This window comes from Sparus aurata, chromosome 22 (assembly GCF_900880675.1).
Source record: "Sparus aurata chromosome 22, fSpaAur1.1, whole genome shotgun sequence".
In the NCBI taxonomy this organism is placed as follows: domain Eukaryota; kingdom Metazoa; phylum Chordata; class Actinopteri; order Spariformes; family Sparidae; genus Sparus; species Sparus aurata.
Genome location: NC_044208.1, coordinates 19,469,949 through 19,490,262, shown reverse-complemented (window position 1 = coordinate 19,490,262; position 20,314 = coordinate 19,469,949). Strand labels below are relative to the sequence as shown.

The following is a 20,314-nucleotide window of genomic DNA, read 5'->3' as shown; positions in this document are numbered from 1 at the left end:
TCTTTGCAGGTGATAACTTTGGAAGTGCTTGTTTTGTTCAGGAAAACGTGATAAAGAAAGAAACAGAGCCTCACACCTGAGTAGTGCTGAGTGTTTACCTTATATCATATTGCTAATACTGACTAATCCCTTCATCCTTAATAGCTATTTTTTACGTTTTAATTTCATATCTTGTCATTATGGTCACGTGTAGTGATAATTGAGTCCAAACGATGCAGATTAAACATTTTCCCTTTATTTTGCTTTTCCGTTTTTTTCCCTAGTTTGTCACAACGGAAGTCCCGCCCTCCTGCTTCCGGCTAATTCACAACATCCAAGATGTCTGCCACCATAGCTTCCCTCGTTTCGTACGGCAGCGATTCTGATTCAGAAAATGAGTCGGAATCCAATACCGGTGTCGCAAAAGTGGAACCGGTGGACCCGGACGCAATGGTTCACCTTAAACCTCTGAAGTCTGGACCAACGATGTCTTTAGCTGTTCTTAACTCTGCGCCTGAGGTCGCCGTAAAGGTAAGCTAACCGAGCTAGCTAACGTTAGCTTGATGTTATAACTAATTGATTGTTAAAGTCAGCGTACATGTTATTAATTGTAGTATGTAATAAGATGCACACTGTCTAGTGGATGGCTGGAAACTTTGAATAAGTGATGTGGCGTTAACTGTTGTTATTAATGTTACCAAATTAATCTGGAGCCGATTAGCGGGAAACCTTGAGTATCGAGCCAGAGGAAGTTATTTTGATAGTCTAGCGTTATAGCGTCATGAGAAAGATGTCGCCATGGTTTTCTGTCTAATATGTGATACACCAAACAGCAGTTTGGAATTGTATTACTAGTTAATAAGTTAGAGTCTGTTTGCTGACGTGTGCATCTTTATACTAGGAGTCCGTTGAGACTGGCACTCACCTGGACCCTGCACTGAAAGAAGTATCGTTCAATCCGACGTATGAAACAATGTTTGCACCAGAGGTGAGTGTTTGAATCTGTGGTTTATATGTATGTATCAATGTACAGTGTAATAGATCTTGTGTTGTGAGATTGCAACACATGTTTACAGCCTAATAGCTGTTGTTTCCTGAATTAAAAGGCTTATATTGCAGTTTTTTTTTATCTGAGTGAAATATAACACTGACTGCCTCTAGCTACTCTGTCATCATACCCACATTCATAATGAGCATCTCAATGTCAAATATTTCTTTGGCGTAAATAATTTAACTAAATTGTTTGTAATATTTGTATGCCCATATAGACCCATCTCTAATGTAAATACTTCATACTAAGTTACATCAATAAGAATATCATTTATTCATGATGGTACAAGCCAGAGTTGTTAATTATTCATCACTGTTATCTTATTTTTACTCATCTCTTTTGTTTCATTGTATATGTGGCTTGGCCGCTCTAATGCTTCAACTCCCACTGGAATCCATCTACTGCTCTATCTAATCCATCTCACTACTCCCACATAAATCAGAAAGCCCCATGATATTGTTATTCATCATGAATGAAACAAAAGGGCCACGCAGGAAAGAGTTGTTCAATCCGAGGCCCCATTAAAGTTTAATTTTGTCATCATTAATGATTTGTATTGCTTCCTCTTAGTTTGGGCCAGTGAACCCATTTAAAAGCCAGCAGATGGCTGCCCCCAGGAACATGCTATCAGGCTATGCAGAACCAGCTCATCTCAACGACTTCATGTTTGAACAGCAAAGGAGGACCTTCTCCACCTACGGTAAGCTCGCCTGTGACCTCTGTGCTGGCCTTGAAAATGATGCAGTCAATACGCTGATGCTGTTTGAATTTAAATGACCTATTTAATGCTCTCCCTGTTCTGCTAATAGGTTACGCTTTAGACCCATCTGTGGACACACACCAGGTAACCACCAGTGGCTACATTGGCGCAGTGGATGAGGCTGAGAAAAATAAAGGTGATCATTTATTGCACCATAAATCAGACTTTATTCAGTATGGCTTCTCTTGTATGGCTCATTGTTTATGGATGATTCGGAATAATAAAATCTAGTGGTGTCCCTCCAGGGCTAACTGTGTTTGAGAGCGGACATAAGAAGTCAGAGAAAAGGAAAAAGATCAAAGGTGGAGATGCAGAGGAGATCGATAACTTCCTTGGACCTTGGGCGAAATATATCGATGAGAAAGATGTTGCCAAACCGTCCGAGGTATTGTTTCGTTCATCATAAAATATCAAAAAGGAGTTGTATGAGATTGACCCTTCTTCACATAATCATCCAATTTATGACTTAACGTGGTAGTAAGGCACAAACACAGCACTCTTCAGGTTAAGACAAGACAGGATTACAAATGGTTGTTACAGATAAGATTAATCTATGGATGTTTTACGGCTGAGTTAAATCCCCCAAATAAGATGATTTATTTTTATGCCGAATTATCTTAAATATGATTCAAATAATTCCCCTCTAAAAGCACAATTTGTGGACTCCCAGTATTTGCAATTAGAAACCTTCCATGGGATTTAATTTACTATCAAGCAAAGCATAAAACAGCTCACCAGCAGGACTCAACTGTGGCCTTTAGAGAGGGTATATATTCTGTGTAAAAGCTTTTAATGCACTGGTATACTGCACTTTTGTAGATCAGACACATACAGTAGTTGGGTTGCCTGCTGCTTACCAGTGGCCCTGCGACCCCACCCACTCACAACACTCTCACAAACCAAAAGGGTAGGACTAAGTATTCCCTTTTACACCGGGGCATGAAAACTGACTTCCTATTTGATCCTTCTTCAGGACATTGTACCAGAACAAATCTGTTTAGTAACCATCAGTTTGTGATGAATTTTATTTTACAGGACGAGCAGAAAGAGCTGGATGAGATCACAGCCAAGAGGCAGAAGAAGGGAAGGAATGAGGAAGAGGCTCCAGGAGAGGAGAAGACCATTCTCCATGGTACTTATTGAGACTTTGAGTGGTTCTTTGTAAAAGGATTGACTGATTTGTTTTGAGTTAGTATTATACACATGTTTTTTCTTTTCAGGTTGAAACGTCATTCCAAAAACATTGTCCATTTTGTCTTAAAATCAGACTATAAGTCGAGTCATCTTTTGATCATATCACATCATCTTGCGGCAGATGAAGTTTGCCCTGTAGACAAGGAATTGAAGAGAATCGAATTTCTAATTTTACGAGTATTTAAAGAATTTTGTCTGTGTCCAGTAAGGTTGCACAATTAATCAAATTGACAAGGTTGATAATCCAGTTTACAGAAATGGCAGCTTTTAAAAATGTGTGATAAAACGGGACAATAATGAAGTGCTGCAGAGATGCCCTGGGCTTCAAATCTAGCTCCCTAGGTGAAAGACAACATGTATGTGAATGTAATGAATGACGTGATGCAAAATAGATCATTCCCACTAATCATGAATCATATTGCAATTGCAGTATCTGTCAAAAATAATCGCAATGCAATGTTTTCATTGTATCATGCGGCCCTAGTGTCCAGTTATGATACTGCATTTAAACTCTTGTGACTGACTGGATCCAGCAAGAAACCCCTGAGATGGCGAACCGACAGTCCAATTCCCTTTTAAAAACGTGAATCCAAATGCCGCAGGAAATTTTTTCATGTGACATTTTGCCTGTCTTTTTTCCCCTCAGTTAAAGACATGTATGACTACCAGGGCAGGTCCTACCTCCACGTCCCACAAGATGTTGGCATCAACCTGCGTTCTGCGGAGGCTCCGGACAAGTGTTACCTGCCTAAGAAACAAATTCACGTTTGGGGTGGACACACCAAGGTCAGCGGGAAGGGACATCTTTTATTCTGACTTTGAATTGTTTGTTGTTGGGACAATGTCAGCTTTAAGCATTTTTGCAGTGTTGTGTATTCTTTTTAGTGGCCTTGCTGTTGGTAAGTGCTAATAATGTAGGGTTGTTTTGAAATGGAATGCACAAATGCGAGCAGTGTCACACAGGCATCTGAGAAAAATTCCATTATGCAGTCCATGTTCAATTTTCTGACGCAGTCCGTAAAAAACCTCCTGGGTACTTTTGAGTAAAATGATAACACGGTCGTATATGGACCCTGACGTATCCGAATAATTCTGTCTCATCCAAAACACTGTCTTTATCATTCAAATATAAAGGCAAACACTGGGTTATTCCGAGAAATCTCTGATTTAGGCGTTAGATGTGCCAGTGTGCTTCGGGGAAAGGGAAATCACTCAAGTTTTAAATTGGCTTCTATCCGCTTTGTGCAGGAAGTTACAGCCTTCAGAGTCTAATTTGGTTACAAAGAGGTTTGAAAAGATAATAAGCATGTGGAAGTGCTGATGTCGAGATAATAGATGGAGTGTAGCCCGTACGGTGTCACCAAAGTTTTGGGACATTTTTCGGAGAACGTTTGGTAACTTGAAAGTCATTATAATTTCTTTGACAATTACAGAGGCAGCATGATCTGCATGTGCACTCTATCTTCCCCAGTCGCATAATAATTCAGCGGATGTTGTTAATTTCAGTACGTTTCCATGACAACACTGAGTTAAAAGCATGAACATAGATAGACTACGTTTTTAGTGAAATATTGTGATGTTCTCCAGGATTTTCTTCGGCAGTAAGTGATGCCTTTTGACGCTTTATACCCCTTTCACACTGGCCAAAAAAACCCACATAAACCCGTTAACATTTGCCTTTTATGTGCAAATTGACCATGCAGTAGCCACGCGACGGTATTTATCACCTCCGGCTCAGCTGTGATGTGAGCACAAGATGTGGGCGAGCGCGCTAATTTACTCTCCTTTTCAGCTGCGATGCTATGACGTGTGTTCATGTTAAAGCTGTAGGCTTGTTAATGTCTTTTAATTCGTCAATGCTGAGGAGCATCACTGAGTTTGAAAGAGAGTTCTCTAATGTGTACGTGCAACTTATCAGAGATCAGAAAGAGACGAGATATCTCTCCCTGCAGGATCTTCTGTTATCAGCTCTAGAATAATGATACTGATTCAGAACATTATTGGTTCATTCTTGAGATGGTGATATTATACAGTATGATCGCAATTTTTTTGCAAGTGTTTTGCTTTTGTAGTAAAGCTCATTGATTGTGCCTCACTTCTCCTCTATTAGTGCACTCTCGATAAGAAAATATTTAGATACATATCAGTTTCTCTCTGTGTGTTTTTTAGGGTGTCAGTGCCATCCGACTGTTTCCCAGCTCTGGTCATCTCTTGCTCTCCTCCTCCATGGACTGTAAGATCAAGGTAAATAATCATAAAGTGATGCCATAAAAACATCACAGAAGCCTACAAACAAATATTGCTTACATTTTCTGTGTGTCTCAAAGATTCTGAATCTGCCGTTGTTAGATTATTTTCTGCTGGATTAGTGTTGTGCCGGGCTGACTCGTTTATCTCCTTCCCTCCACAGCTGTGGGAAGTGTACGGCGAGAGGAGATGTATACGGACGTTCATTGGTGAGCTATCTTACATTTTCATATGGCAAACTTTGTTAAGTGTTAATAAGTCATGGTATGAAATGGTAACGGAATATTCACCGCCAACGTACAACACTTCATCAACAACAATGGATCATCAGCAAACATGCTGACGTGAAATATGCTCGAGGTCTGAAATCTATGCAGCCTTTTGGGAAATGCACAGCAGTGACAGACTGTGAGCTCAGCATTACTGGGACGCTAATGACACGTCTGCTGACCGTTGAAAGAAAGTGTATGGGTTTCTTTTTTTTTTTTTAAATGGGGTCCGAGTTGAGGGGTGTAGGCTAATGGTGTGCAGGTCACTCTTATGCCCTTCTCAGAGACGGCACACTGTCTGAATAGAGATTGTTTTGCAGCTGTGGTTATGCTTGCCAGCTCCTTCACAGAATATGCATAATTCAGCAGCCCGGGGTGCTGAGGGGAGCGAGGGCCAAGGGGGAGGGCACAAGACACTGAGAAGAGTTGACACACAGGAAGTGGGAACACGATTCAGGAGTGAATATAAGTGGCAGAGAGTTGGCGGCTGAGGGGAAGAGCTGCAGATGATGATGGTGTTAATTATTTTTTTCATCAGAGGAGTGTTCGAAATATACGGCATGTTGTGGAGAGCATATTAGGGTTCCCACTTACTCGCTCTCAGCTCCATCATTCACTCTCTGGTATATACATTTTTATGTACATTGGGAACTTGCTGTGCTGTTTTCAAGGTTTGAAAAGTCTTTGGATCTCAAATAAGGTGCTGGAAAGTGCCCGGAATTGTAACTGCATTACATTTTCAATATATTTCTTTATATTGGCTCAGCCGGATTACAATATATTGGATGTCAATCTGCCCCCAGAACACATTTTTGAAACATTAAACTTTCTACCCTTTGGTAGAATACCATCACCAAACATAATTTTTGTCACCTATAGCTCAGAAACATTTAATGTGATGAAGTAAAATGCAAATGTTTAAGCATATAAGTATGCATTAAAATGGAAATACAACTGATGTAAGTTGCTGGAAAAGCTTGAGGACGCACCTTAATTGCTTGAATTTGTGTAGAGACGAAGTTAACGAACCCTGCCTACCAGGGCATACTACCAGGGTATGATGCAGGGCTCCAGGGTAGGAAATCCTGCAGGTCAGATTGGAAAATAATTAGACTAATAATACTACGTATAAAGCCCAATCATATTTGAGGGTGATATAATTATTTGACTTGTTATTATTTGAAGCATTTGAAACAGCAGCACTTGCCTTTTTTGTTGTATGTGCTCTGATTTAAGTGAAGAAACACATTGTCTTTACCTTTTTTATTCCTGTTTGCTTTCACAGTGTGTTAAGAAGTGAAATTAATATTACAGAGTGCACCAAAACTATGTCGGGTTGCACCTAAATAAAAAAGTTAGACACACTAGTTCAACCAGAGTTAACGCTGGAGCAATAACTTTTAATATGTTTGCTTTATTTTTTCATGGACTCAGAGGTTTTTGTTTCATGTTTTTGGTTTTTTCGCTATTGACCGTCAGATCTTTAGAAGGTACATCTTCTTGTTCAAAATAAGAGATTTTCTTCACTCGCTTTCCTTTTATTTACACCCTTCCTACCAGCTCAAATGATGACTGAATGTTGTGTATCATCTAATTAAACCTAAATGTGCATATTTGTAAGCACATTCTGCTTGTCAGAATTACCAAACAAGAGAGAACAGCTCAGCATATATTAGCTCGAGGACGTACATGAATGAGAGCGCATATCATTACGTATGTATTTTCCTGCGTGAATGCAGTCCGCGACAATGTTTGATGACGTGCGCTCTGCTTTCAGTAGTTTGTGTATCTGCGTTCTTACTCTTCACACACACACACCATCAAGGCATTCTACAGCGGCGGCGCTGCCTTTTTAGTGTGCCAGCAAGCCGGGTTAGAGCAAGCGAGCGAGCATGCAGGCGCTTAGCCTCAGTGGGCTCTGTTATCGCCGTGGAAACAGTGTAGCGCTGATAAAAAGCCAGTTTTAACAAGGGAGGCGTCTGCATGCTCCGAACCCACAGGGACCTCACATCACCTGCACCGTGTGAGCAGAGAGCCAAAGAACTGCGTAGATTGGGATTAGGGAGAGAATGAGAAAAGGTGGAGAACAGTTGAAAAGACAGATGGAGCATGTAATTTTTTCTTTCTCCTCCTCTCTTCCTCTCCAAGCTCATTTAAAGATTTCCCTCGTCTCCCACAGCCCACATCATCTCTCTTCTTCAACATCCCTTATTTCCCTTAACCAGATTTCACATTCCTCAAATGAATTGGGTATCAGAGGGCGTTTTTGTAGTGTGCATTTATTTGTTTGTCATATGTGTGCGATGTTCCCCCTTGTCATTGCTAGGTCACAGCAAAGCAGTGCGAGACATTTGCTACAACAACACTGGGACCCAGTTCCTCAGCGCTGCCTACGACCGCTATCTCAAACTCTGGGACTCTGAGACAGGTAGGCTTGATGTCTGCGCTATCTGCCACACTTATACGCTGTGTCTATTTGAACGTCTCGGTACTTTAACTGAAGATATTCTGCGAGTAGAACCTCTCTCTCCTAGACGGTGTATATGAAGGGGAAAAAATAACGTACAGTGCCTGCATTTTTATACAGCCTTGATCTTGCAAGCCTTCTGATAATTGAATAATTTAATGAATGACAGCGCAAGACCTCACATACCTTGTGTAATGGCTTGCATCAGACATTTCTCTGCAGAACATGTGGGCGAGTTTCTGAAAGGTCAAAAACACATTTCAACCAATTTGTTACTCATTCACCTTCTTCACAGGCTGTTTAATTGCACGCCTACTTTCATCCAATATGATATTAAATCAATCGTTTAAATTGTTTTTAAAGCAGGAATACTTAACCCCTCCCTACTTAGTGCTTCTCAGATTTGAAGATTTGAAGATTTACTTCGACAGACTAGATGTGTTTGGACTTTGGACTCTTGGTCAGACAACGAACGCAACATGAGGAGGTCACGGGTGTTTTTTTTGTTTGTTTGTTTTTTTTACTACTTTTGACAAGAAACTTCAGATTAATCAGTAATAGTAATTGAATGAAAATAGTTGCTAGATGCCTACAGTTCCTTTTTTTTTTAAGGAAGGTCAGTCCAGAATTAGTTCCCGAATAGACCTAACAAGACGTCTAATGTAATGTATAATAAAATCCCTTCACACTTTGGCCTCAGAATAATAGTCAGCACCAGAAATGCAGCCTAACTATCGTATCCATTTTGGTTTTGGGGATTGCCAGGTGATCCCCTTTATTCATATAGGGTCAGACCATCTCAATTTCCACCCCTCTCAACTGAAGAGTACCAGTCCAGCAGAGGGCAGTAAAGAGATAAACCCTCCACTTGTTGTTGACAGGATCCCATTTGAAGCCACATCATCCAAATTTAGTGGATGTAATGCAGAAATGATGTAAGCTAAGCTTCACTCTTATTTTAGCGGCCTCGTTGATGTGTCAGTCAGTTTGAGACCCTGTTGTCTCAGCTCGAGCAGTAGCACAATTCCATACCTCTGCTGAGTTAATACAATGGTACACTGATATGTCCGTGTTACAACTAGACCGCCCCTGCTTGCAAAGCTGCATTGTGTGTCCCTACTTTTTTCCTTAAAACTAACATTGGATTATCTCCCCCCCCCCCCCTCTCTGCAGGACAATGCATCTCCCGCTTCACCAACAGGAAGGTGCCGTACTGTGTCAAGTTCAACCCAGACGAGGACAAGCAGAACCTCTTTGTGGCCGGGATGTCAGATAAGAAGATTGTTCAGGTAAGGTCGGCGTGTGCTGCACTGCTCATTCGATTCGGCTCCGGCCATCCACTTCATGTGGATTTCCCAGTTGACCAAGCAGATGCACATACACATTTTCTGTGTATAGCCGCCGTGCCCAAAGGGGCATATAATACACTCCCATCTCATCTTCCAGAACGAGTACGTGTATTTGTGCGCTGCTGGCTAAAGGTTTCATTGTATGACAGGACCAGAGCGAGTCATTAATCATGGAGGCATTAGGGTGGAGGGAAGAGAACAATCGATGATGAAAGTAGAAATAATTATGATGTCATTGAATCCGGTAGAGAGTTTTTATAATGAGTTCCTCCGAACTGCTGCAGATAAAAGTTTGGATTCTTGTGGAAGCAGCACGCTGATATGATGATTTTATTTTCAAGAATTCATAATCATAGAGGTTGTGATTAGCCAATGTGGAGTTGTTTGGTTAGATTTTACTGTCATCTTTAATTGAAAGTTTGTCAAGTTGCTGATGTAACAAGCACAAAGTTTGTCCCAGATGAGCAGCAGTCATTATCAAAATATCTGGCACGATAAACAGGGTTAGAATTAAATCATGCAGCTCTCTTCTGGGTTTTGAGAACAGATGGCTGCTCTTGTGAGCAGCCGACGGCTGAAGATAAAGAAAAACAGCATAAATAGAATTGGATGTAAAAGCTGTTTGGACAGAATGCGTCCTATTCGTTTGTCGCCTGGGGGCCGGATCTATGTGGTTGTCTTCCCTTTATATTTTAATGTGTGCATGATGTTTTCCAAAGAAGAAATGTTCAAGACTGAGGCCTGTTGGATAGATAATCGCTGTCATTACACCACTGCGGTTAAGTCATTTCACTGCATTTGTGCAGTTAGAGTCTCCTCGCCATATGAGTTTCTCTTTGCTACAGTGTGAGTTTTATTTGTTTTGGTAACATTTGAATCTTCTACTGAGGTTTATAACTGAATCTGTGACATGTCAACATGTCAACCTAAAAGACAATAAAACAAATGTTTGTTTATGTTTTTTTTTTTCTTCTGTAATGACTTTTTTAAAGGTTAGATGCCCACAAATATCGATTGAGGCAGAATATTTGGCAAGATAAAACCATGCAGTGACATTTAGAAATGATTGCATTTATCTTTTTTCAATACATTTTTACTTTTAGAGTTATTGGAATTGTTTGCATCACACAGAACAATCCCAAACAATCATATGCAGCCAACACTGGAATCTAATTCTGTAAATAGTATAATACAAATGTAAATATCTGCAACTGTGTAGTAATACTGTGTTTAAGCAGAGTGAATAGACATGCAAAGGCTAAAAAAAGGGCCACTTTGTTTTGTTTTGAATTCTCTCTGCATCTTTGTCTATTTATCTCTCCGTCAGTGGGACATCAGGACAGGTGAGGTGGTTCAGGAGTACGACCGTCACCTGGGAGCCGTCAACACCATCACCTTTGTTGATGAGAATCGTCGGTTTGTCAGCACATCGGACGACAAGAGTCTTCGAGTGTGGGAGTGGTGAGTACAGACTGTAGCCTGAAGTCTTCATGCACTGCTCAGTATGATTGTACCGTTTTATGTCCATCCGTCCCGTTCTTGTGAAAGTCGAAGAGAATGTCTTCAAATTTCACGGAAATGCCCAGTCGGGCTCAAAGGTTAAATGATTGGCTCTTGGGGGTCAAAAAGTCGAGGTCAGTGTGATTTTCACAAGACACATTTCTGTCCAGAATTCAGGAACTCATATTCTAAATATGACAATTTCACAAATGGTCTGATGGAATGAAATGATGACAAGATCAGAGGTCAACTTCACATAATGTTCTACAAAAACACTTTTCTGGCCATTATTCATCATCATCAAAGAAGGGGAGATGTGACCTTATTTCACATTTGGTCAGATACTGAGTTGGTGACAATAATCTTGGGTGCCCACTGTGAAACAGTGCTGATTGATAAGATCCTCTTTGCTGCGGGGATGAAGCTGGGCACGATAGGATCCACATTTTACAATTTGAATCTTCTATCAGCTTTATTGGCCAAATATTTATATGTGTGTGAACATATATGAGGAATTTGACTGTTTTCTTTCACTCGATGAATTTGCACCCTAATAGACATACAGTAGTGGTACAACACAAGCTCAGTTGATCAGTTGTAATGTTGAGTTTCAGGTGTCTGTAGCGCAGCATGTGACGATGCCATCTATCAGTCCTCTGTCCTCCTCTGTGAAAATAGTCTTTAAGTGAGGACAGCATGTTTCTCACTCACGGCTTTTAATAACTTTTGTGGAATTTCTTCGAAGTCTTCTCTACATAGGCTTATTATATAAGTCTGGACAGACTGTGCCTTGACTGGTGCACTGAGGCATACAACCACGAGGCTGTAATTCTAGTTCCTCGTGTTGCACCTCTGAGCATGGCACATAATCCCCAGTACTGAGCGCTGGAAGGCTATTGTTGCATCCAGCAACTGTTACAACAGCATGAGCTGATGAGAAGCAGAATTTTAAAAAAGGAGTGTGTAGAGTAATTTGATTCGTGGTGGATGTAGCACATGGTGGTGGCACTCGGTGGACATTCGCTGCGATAGCGCCTCGTTGAGCCTCAACATTCTGCCTGGTTGTTGTCTAACCACTGCAACAAGACGACCCGGAGAGAAACACTTGAAAAACAAACAGTATATCATCCTCGCATCATGCGCTGCCCTCTGAAGAGGCACTCTTGCACCACTCACCTCTCCTTTCATTAGTCTTCAATAAGAAGAAAAGACGTCAACAAACCTCCAGACGACCTTATCTTGGACAAAGCTCACCCAGCTGTGCTGTTAATCTGCTCTGAGTCACAGCCTCTGCTATGGTTTGCCTGCTTTACATGCATTTGTTACAGTGGGAGTTTTTTTTTTTCACCTTGGAGCTAGCGTTGTACGTTGGCAATGCTCCAGCAACAACAACCCCTATGAGTCTGGCCCCCAATGCCAATTGTATATTTTAATAATTAACAAATTTGCACAAATCAAGTTATTGGAAGGTGGATGTGTTGGCAGGCCAGATAAAGTTGAAAAATAAATACCCCTTTACAATCTCCACTCCTTTATCTGGAAATTGCAAAAACACAGCGTGCACATGTTAACAAAACCATGTTCGCTCTGGTTTACAAGCTCATTTATTTTCAGACATACTCCATTCACTTCCTGCAGTCGTCTCTGTTTGCTCTCAGTGAGAGACCACCAAGAGTTGCTCGCAGACCGGTCGTGGGTCCTGTAGTGATAAACAAACTCTGGTGTTTGTTGCTCTGAGATGCTAAATATTTAAACACCAACAACTAAAAGGAGTTTCCTGTGGATTCTTGGAAAGAGAGGGGGGGGGCTTTTAATTCAAGGACGGCCATTTGTGAAGTTTTTCTTTTTCTCTCTCTTCCGCCATCAGAACTTCTCAGTGCTTCTTTTTTCTCCAGAGAATAAGAGATGGGGATTAACTGGTGAAAAAATGTTTGGATTTTCACACACCCCTTAAGTCAGAGTTGAAGGATGGAATCAAATGTTGACGGAGGCAAAAGAACTGTATCCCAAGAGTGTGCTTAGTGTGCTTGTTTGGGAGGGGTGGTGGTGGGGGGGGGGGGGGGGGGGGGGGGATCTCTCATGAGCTTTTTAAGAGCAGCGTGGGAGCAAGCGGGCAAGTGGTTTGTTCGGCCAAAGAGTGGCTTTACTGTCCCTCTTTCTCCCACGGATACCACCTGGCTCTCGGCTCTAGCTAACCCCCATTGTGAGCCGCCGCTACATACCAGCATTAGGCTGAATATACCAGAAGAGTCTCGTATCTCCAGAACAGAAGCAGAGGCTGGCAGAGAGAGGGTCACGGGTGAGGGAACGCCGGATGGTAAAAAAAGATTGCGAGTCAGCAAGTCATTCATGTCACGCCTACTCACAATTCAAATTCCATCCTCGTTTTCAAACACATGCAAGTTTGTTTTTTCTGTTTCTGCGGAGATTACTTCATCTGTGGCAGAGGTTTATCATCGGGGAGCGGAGAGTTGGCGTGTGCGTGGGGGGGGGGGATTACAATCAATAACAAACTTGCCGCAGTGTGCCAACAAGGAGAATTAGTTTCAGCGTTCAGAGAGCGATGAGACCGCGAGCTCGGAGGGACGTTCGGGAGGTTGATGGATTGACGGAGCGAAGGACTTTGTTTAGATCTCGCTAGATGGAAAATGAGCCGCTGTCAACCAAGTACTCAGTCCCCCCCCCCCCATTTACTTTCAGCACATAGCATCACTAGCAGTTTCCCAGAGTGACTTTCAATCATGGTCATGACCTTTTAAAAAAAATAATAAACCCCCTGCCAACCCCAAATATGAGACGATGTAAATATTTTCCCATCAGTAATGAGATGTACGAAAACAGAATTGTGGCAATCATTTAAAAGAAGGGGGAAAAAAAGAAATCCTCTTTTCACATTAGTTACAAATAACAAACAAAGATGCTCTGCTGGATTTCCTTCTCGGTGAGAGACCATCAGGGATTGTCTTCTTTTTCCGCCTTGACATTTCTCCTGCAGGCTGACTTCAAGACGTAAAAACATACTATGCAGGATTTTCCCCGTAAAAGATAACAACGTTTGGACTCATTCAAAAAGTGATCACTCGGCCATCACTTCTACTTCTACTAGAAGTGTGTGGCAGCGGTTGTAACAGCCTGTTCAAGCTGGAATGTTGTAAGAATGTTGCCCTATTGTTTCAACTCGTTATTACCTCCCTCGAGGAGTTTCTGTTTACCCGTATTGGTTGGTCAGCAGGATTACACAGACATCACTGAACGGATTTAGAAAGATTTGGATGGAGGATGGGTCAACGTTTGGTGTGCATCCAGGAATGTCTTCTCTGGTCTTCAACGTTATGAAACATTTTTCGTTTATTGGTCTGGGAATAATGAATGGATCTTGATGAAAACAAAACAGGTTTATTTTGCTGGCAGGTATCTGTGAGTCAGAATAAAAGGAGACTGCTGGGCCCTGACCTTGACTTGGAAGTTTGTTCTGTACGTAATGCTATTCTGGTTTATATAAGAAATAAAGGCAGAACGGGGGGACCATTGCTGTTCCGCCTCTGAGCTGGCAGCAGAGGTGCCAGAATCCACAAAAAAAAAAGTGTAGTGAAGAAGAAACCGAATCAACATTATAAGGGTCAGGCGGCAGGACAAGACAGGGTTTTGACGTTTTGATGACCTGTTACATGTGCGACCGCCAGCTAGAGATCTAAAAAGCGGCTAGCAGCAGTTTGCAGCTAACTTGGAGAAGAAAACCCGACCAAAAGATGGTTACAAACAACCTTTCGAGCAGGACACGACATCAACCACCATATAACAGGGTCATTAGATAATTATTGCCATGTTAAGCCTTTGTGAAGAAAGCGCTACCTGCAGTGTATGTAAAACATCACACAAGATCACCGATGCTGACACGTCATGCTTCTTTTGTTTGCCAAACTTTGTCATGCTACCATGCCGAACCATCTTCCTCCAGAATCGCTTACTGCACCTTTTATGAATAGTGTGTTTACAAACGGCAACCAACAAATGGCTGTATGTTGTTTATTCTCTGTCACCCGTCTTGATCATCGTGAAATGCTCTAAACAACAGTGATCTATTATTCATGAACATCCCTTGTGTGCCGACTGTTTGTCATATGTTTTTTCCTTTTCTTCCTCTCCCGCCACCCTCCAGACGACAGAACATTCACACTGGTTATTTCTTGGGTTCAGTAGAAGAGATCTGATGGCGCCTTGTTATCTCTTTAGAGTTTAGCGTGGCTTGTCTGCAGACATGACAGTGTTTCATGTGTACAAGGGTTTGCATCGCTCGCTTAACTCCTCAGCTCTTCGAAGCCCATTTTTGGGCTCGTAGTTGAATCGCTTTTTACTCCAGCTGTTAGTCATCACAGTAGGAGACAGAGAGAGAGAGTGCTTTGGTTTAGGCAGAGAGAAAGACGAGAACAAGCTCAAAACAGACGCATTAGTTGCACCCAATCGCATATTTTGCAGGAAGTCTCAGATGCATACACAGAAAAAGTGTCATCCTCTCTGAGGCACTCCACGCACTGTAGGTCTGAATGATCTTCTGGCGGCCACTTAGGATCATATAGCCAAGTTTTCTCGCAAAGCAGAGAGACATAGCAGAGCATAAAAGAACAGCAAGGCAGGGCGAAGAAGGGATTAATAAATAATTGGATGCCGGTACAGTCGGCAGTGCAGCATCAAAAAGCTCCTTTCAGATTGCACAGAGTTATTTACATACTGAAGCTGTAATGGTGATCCTTTTCTGTTTTTTCACCAGAGCTGTTTTTCTTCTTCAGTAACAAGCGTTTTTGAGGCGGCATGAGCAGCTGTAATAGTAAACAAACTGCCGTTTTGCGAGTGTTTTTCTCTTTCGTGGTCTTGCTTCGGGGGGCCGCGCAGGTTGGTTATCTCATTCTGTGTTTAACCCACCTTCAAGTGTACTCACTGTGCTTTGTGCGTTTTTTTTTTTTTTAGGGACATCCCCGTGGACTTCAAATACATCGCTGAGCCCAGTATGCACTCCATGCCAGCTGTGACACTCTCTCCCAACGGTAAGAATCACTCACAGACACAGTCAGGCACACGGCACAGAGGACTCTCGGGAGCACAAACCTATATTGCCAGATTGAAAGAGAATTCATACCCTCCGGTGTTGGTCATTTCTCAGAAGAATTAAAACAACGGGGGCTCAGTTTATCTAAGTACATTTTGTGTGCGGGGTGTGAGCTCGACTAGTCACATAGATTTGGATCAGGCCCCATCCAAGCGGTTTTGATGGATTGTCGCTGCATGAAGCCTGATCCACTTCCAATCCTTTGTTTGTTTGCTCCGGGTAGGCCAGCTGTCACACGCAGCCCATAGAGCTCTGTTAAGACACTTGAACGTCTCCTTAATGCACAGCGTTGTGAGTGAGTGAACTGTGGAGCGCACAGCAGCCAGCAGATTCAATTAATGACACGTCCATGTGTCGTCCAAGAGATTCGAGTAAAGCTGCATTGAGTTGAAAGTCTAAAAAATGTTGTTTGGTCTTTATTTAAGTGATATTTCCTTGTTGATGGTGACATTCAAGCTCGAGATTAAGAGATGCACTCCTCCTTCCGCTGACAGTTTACACACATTTCACCAGAGCTGTGAAAAAGATTCCAAGGAAAGCTGTTGCGCTTTATTGTGAAACAGATATTTAGACTTTTCTCTGACAGTTAAATGTGTAGATTTATAGCCCTCCCTTATCTGTATAGTAAACATGGAGGTGTCGCCAGCAGAAAATTCATTTAGCGTAGCCTCGAAAAGTATGGCGGGAGCTGGCTCTTACAGGCTCTGTTTGCAATCCTCGGCTATTCTCACGGCTCTGGCTGCTCTCGCTGTTTGCACCAGTTAAGTTGTATACCTGCAACACTCATTTGACACCTTAAAGCTTAAATTTGAAACACTATTATGGGTGCCTTTCACTCGAGTGTTGTCTCATGTGAGGCAGTTCATTTAGTTTTTGTGGAAATTCCAAAATGAAAGCGAAAAATGTTTACATGTGTTGAAACTGCTCATTTAATTTCCCTAATTTACGTCATTTAGGCTCAAAGTAGGTACTGTGCAGCTATAATATGTCTGAACATTTTTTTATAGATGATGATATGAAAGTGATCAGATCAGAATTGGGGCAAGGACACGTTGCACAGAAGGCTGCTGGAAGACTTAAAGAAGCCAGTTTAATGACATGAAATGATACCAGAATTAACAGGTGGCTCTCTTCAAATGCAACACTGGCATTTGAATCCGGAATTCCCCGTTGGACTCCCGTCGGCTTCAACTACTGTCAAACTCGGCTGTTCTCTCCTCTCCTCTCGGCCTACTTTGATTTCTCTCTTTCATGTACTCTCGCTGCTCCCTTCCTTCCTTTTGGCGGTGTTCTTATTTGTCCCAACACGGTTTGTTTCTCTTCAGCGTTTGAATAATGAGTGCGCTCTCAGTGGGAGACCGTTCAGTTTTTCCTCTCACGCCTAAATGGCACCCAGCACCGTCAACCCCCCCGTTGGCATCTCATCCGCAGCCTCTCTCCTATTTTCTCCTCTCCCGCGTCCTCCTGCCATCTTCACACTGGTGAAATTGACCAAGTTGTTATGATTCTCCTGCACCGTTCCTATTTGACATTTGGGGACAATTGTGTCTTTTCTTTTATGTTTTGTGACGATGTAAGAGGACACACACACACACCAACACTAGATCTCTTTCTCATCCCACATTAATAATTTCCCTCGTGTTTCCTTTCAAGAAGTGCAGTGAGTCGTGTAATGCTTTGACACTGAAGCACCGCCTCTTATCACTGTAGTGACTTTGAGGCTGTGGCTGAAACTATCCGTAAAGTAGATCTCAGCTGAGCAGTCACTGATGAAAAACCTCTTTTCGTTTTCTTCCAAATGGCCCCCCCAATCTCCTCCACTTTAATGATGGCAGAGCGATGAGTTCAGGGCCTTCTTCGGGGTCGTCCGACTCGAATTTGCACACTTTTTGGGTTTGTAAGGGATTGTTGTCCATGAGGAATTTCACTGTGTACCTGTTGTTGTTTAAAAACATTTGACAGTTCTTGAGGTCAATCAGAGTTGTTACCCTCCCTCCCAGCTTTTCATCGTAACACTTCTCAAGATCTTTGTGGCTGCTTGTTAAACTGGAGCTGAACAGAATTATGTTAATGAGACACACTCGCAATAGGGGCCTGTTCGAACATATTGTGACAACTGATAATGATTACTGCTACCTCAAACTGCTTTCCTACTTTATATGTTTAGTACCAACACTAATCTCCATTGCATTTGATACCATAACACTAGAGCCCTGCGCTGGACCGGTAACTCTTCATTCCGTCTTCGCCCTCTCCCACTGGATGTCTGACCTTTTAACACCTGCTCAACACAACATCTGTCCACTACCCCACACACACACTTGCTAACATTAAGACACCTGCACAGCATTGATTTCTTTTCTTCTTCTCCCGTTTCATAGGGAAAATGCAGTATTTTACTGTCTATTAGTAACAAGTGATATGTTTGTTGGAAATAACTCACCAAAATGACGTTCTGGTGTATGATTACATCCATCCTTCAGCTTGGTCATCAACAACTGAGAAATGTGTCAAAATCTATGACCTGCCTTGCTCTTTGCTTTTGTTTTGTAATGTACGGCTTAGATCTTCTTTTCAGCTTCGGTTGTTGACGTCATCTGTCAGTTCATATTCAGATGAGCTGGGTCACAGTTTAAATACAGGCATTTCTTTTACTTGTAGCATTAAAAAGTAATGTAAAACATTATTAATATGATTTTGGTAACTGTTGGTTGTGGTTTGTTTGATGAGCGTGGTTAACCCACATCCACATTCATGGAAAAGGATATGTTCGGTACAGTTGCCAAAAACTCAGCTTCTGGTCAGCGCTAGCTCAATCCTGGGACTTTATTTGACCGCTCCTGTAAACTTTGCGTTGGGTCAGCACAGTCCTCTACTGTGCGCTGCCGCTTGAGATTAACTTCATTCTGTTTGCTTGTTTCTAAACCACAGGTAAATGGCTAGCATGTCAGTCTATGGACAACCAGATTCTGATCTTTGGCGCCCAAAACCGCTTCAGACTGAACAAGAAGAAAGTCTTCAAAGGCCACATGGTGGCTGGATATGCCTGCCAAGTGGACTTCTCCCCAGACATGAGGTAAGCCCTTAACTGTGTTACAACATTTTCTAATGAAAAGCATTTATTATTTATTATATTACAGCTCTGATTAATAGATTATAGCAGTTGATTAAGGAAATAGGCCAGAGAAATGAAGTGGAAAGTGTCCAAAACAGTCAAAAAATCTTATAATAATCACTTTATTTTAGTTAAGGAAACTGATAAAACAGAGGGACAGCATCATACAGATGGCCGTTTGATTAAGATGCTCATCTCCCTTCCTCTAAAATGCCTCCAGTGGATGAAAAACTGTTGAAAACGAGTCTGTTGAAAACGAGTCTGTCGACAACAAGAGCTAAATAGGACAGTCCAGCACTCTAACTTTAGCCAAAACACCCATTAAGACCTGTTTTCTCACCCTCCACCACCACCACCACCCACGTCTGTGAGCAGGTGCCCTAACTTCCTTTCTGTAACCATAGCAACACTGTACCTCATAGTTGGACTAAAATACCAAAAAAAAAAAATCTGACTCCCACCTTTTGGCAGGTGAAGTGGAGACAATTCATTTTTAGCAAAGTGTTAATCTTCCATCCTCTCCCTCCTTCTTCCACCTCGCTCTCTTTTTTCCTTCCTGTACCTTCTCGTCTCTACCAGCTATGTGGTGTCAGGAGACGCCGACGGAAAGCTTAACATCTGGGACTGGAAGACCACCAAGCTGTACCACAGGATCAAGGCTCACGACAAGGTGTGCATCAGCGCCCTGTGGCATCCGCATGAAACCTCCAAGGTCATCACCTGCGGCTGGGACGGACAAATCAAACTCTGGGACTAGATCTGTCCTGGTGTGCGTTTTTTGTGTCTGTTTAGGGAGGGGGGTGGGTGGGTTCTAGGAAATGATGGACAGAACGGAGCGGGTTTTACCAAGGAGATATCGGATTTTGTGAAAAACCTGGAGTGAATGCCACAGGGCTGGTATCCAGTCTTATTGTAGCAGTGTATTTTTGTAACCTGTCGTGAGAGCTCAAAATATGTACTCATGTATTATTTGTACAAAGATGAACACAAGCGTACTTTTTAAAAATGGTTTCTACTGCAAAGGGCATACGAGAGGGGGCACCATGTGATTTTTCTTTTTAAATAAATGTCTTGTTATTTTAATTTGCATTTTCTGTGTAGTATTCCTCTGTAGTCCTTGTTTAAAACGTTCAGTTGTATTACCATCCCTTTGTGGAAATAAACATTCTGTAAATTGTCCCTTTTATTAAGGAAAACAAAGCGTCGTTTCTTTGGAAAAGTATTTTTATTCAAGTCCCGGAAAAAATCTTTGTTCCATCTCTTTTATTAAACTGCATCA

At 42.0% G+C, this 20,314-nt stretch overlaps 1 protein-coding gene across 1 annotated transcript; it reads left to right on the top strand.

Moving 5' to 3' along the window:
* Nucleotides 1-287: 287 nt before the first annotated feature.
* On the top strand, nucleotides 288-20,220 carry cdc40 (cell division cycle 40 homolog (S. cerevisiae)). The gene is made up of 15 exons (XM_030406074.1): nucleotides 288-510; nucleotides 881-967; nucleotides 1,601-1,730; nucleotides 1,840-1,926; nucleotides 2,036-2,175; nucleotides 2,826-2,922; nucleotides 3,631-3,770; nucleotides 5,154-5,228; nucleotides 5,395-5,440; nucleotides 7,827-7,928; nucleotides 9,141-9,256; nucleotides 10,644-10,777; nucleotides 15,782-15,858; nucleotides 18,852-18,996; nucleotides 19,615-20,220. The coding sequence occupies exons 1-15, from the start codon at nucleotides 319-321 to the stop codon at nucleotides 19,790-19,792; spliced, it is 1,746 nt and encodes a 581-aa protein (XP_030261934.1). The 5' UTR covers nucleotides 288-318; the 3' UTR covers nucleotides 19,793-20,220.
* Nucleotides 20,221-20,314: the final 94 nt, after the last annotated feature.

Bases quoted from the DNA above. Each gene is read 5' to 3' on its own strand.
- cdc40 (XM_030406074.1), top strand. From the start codon at position 319: ATGTCTGCCACCATAGCTTCCCTCGTTTCGTACGGCAGCGATTCTGAT. The intron at 2,923-3,630 runs GTACTTATTGAG...TTTTCCCCTCAG, and splicing joins GGAGAAGACCATTCTCCATG to TTAAAGACATGTATGACTAC. The intron at 3,771-5,153 runs GTCAGCGGGAAG...TGTGTTTTTTAG, and splicing joins TTTGGGGTGGACACACCAAG to GGTGTCAGTGCCATCCGACT.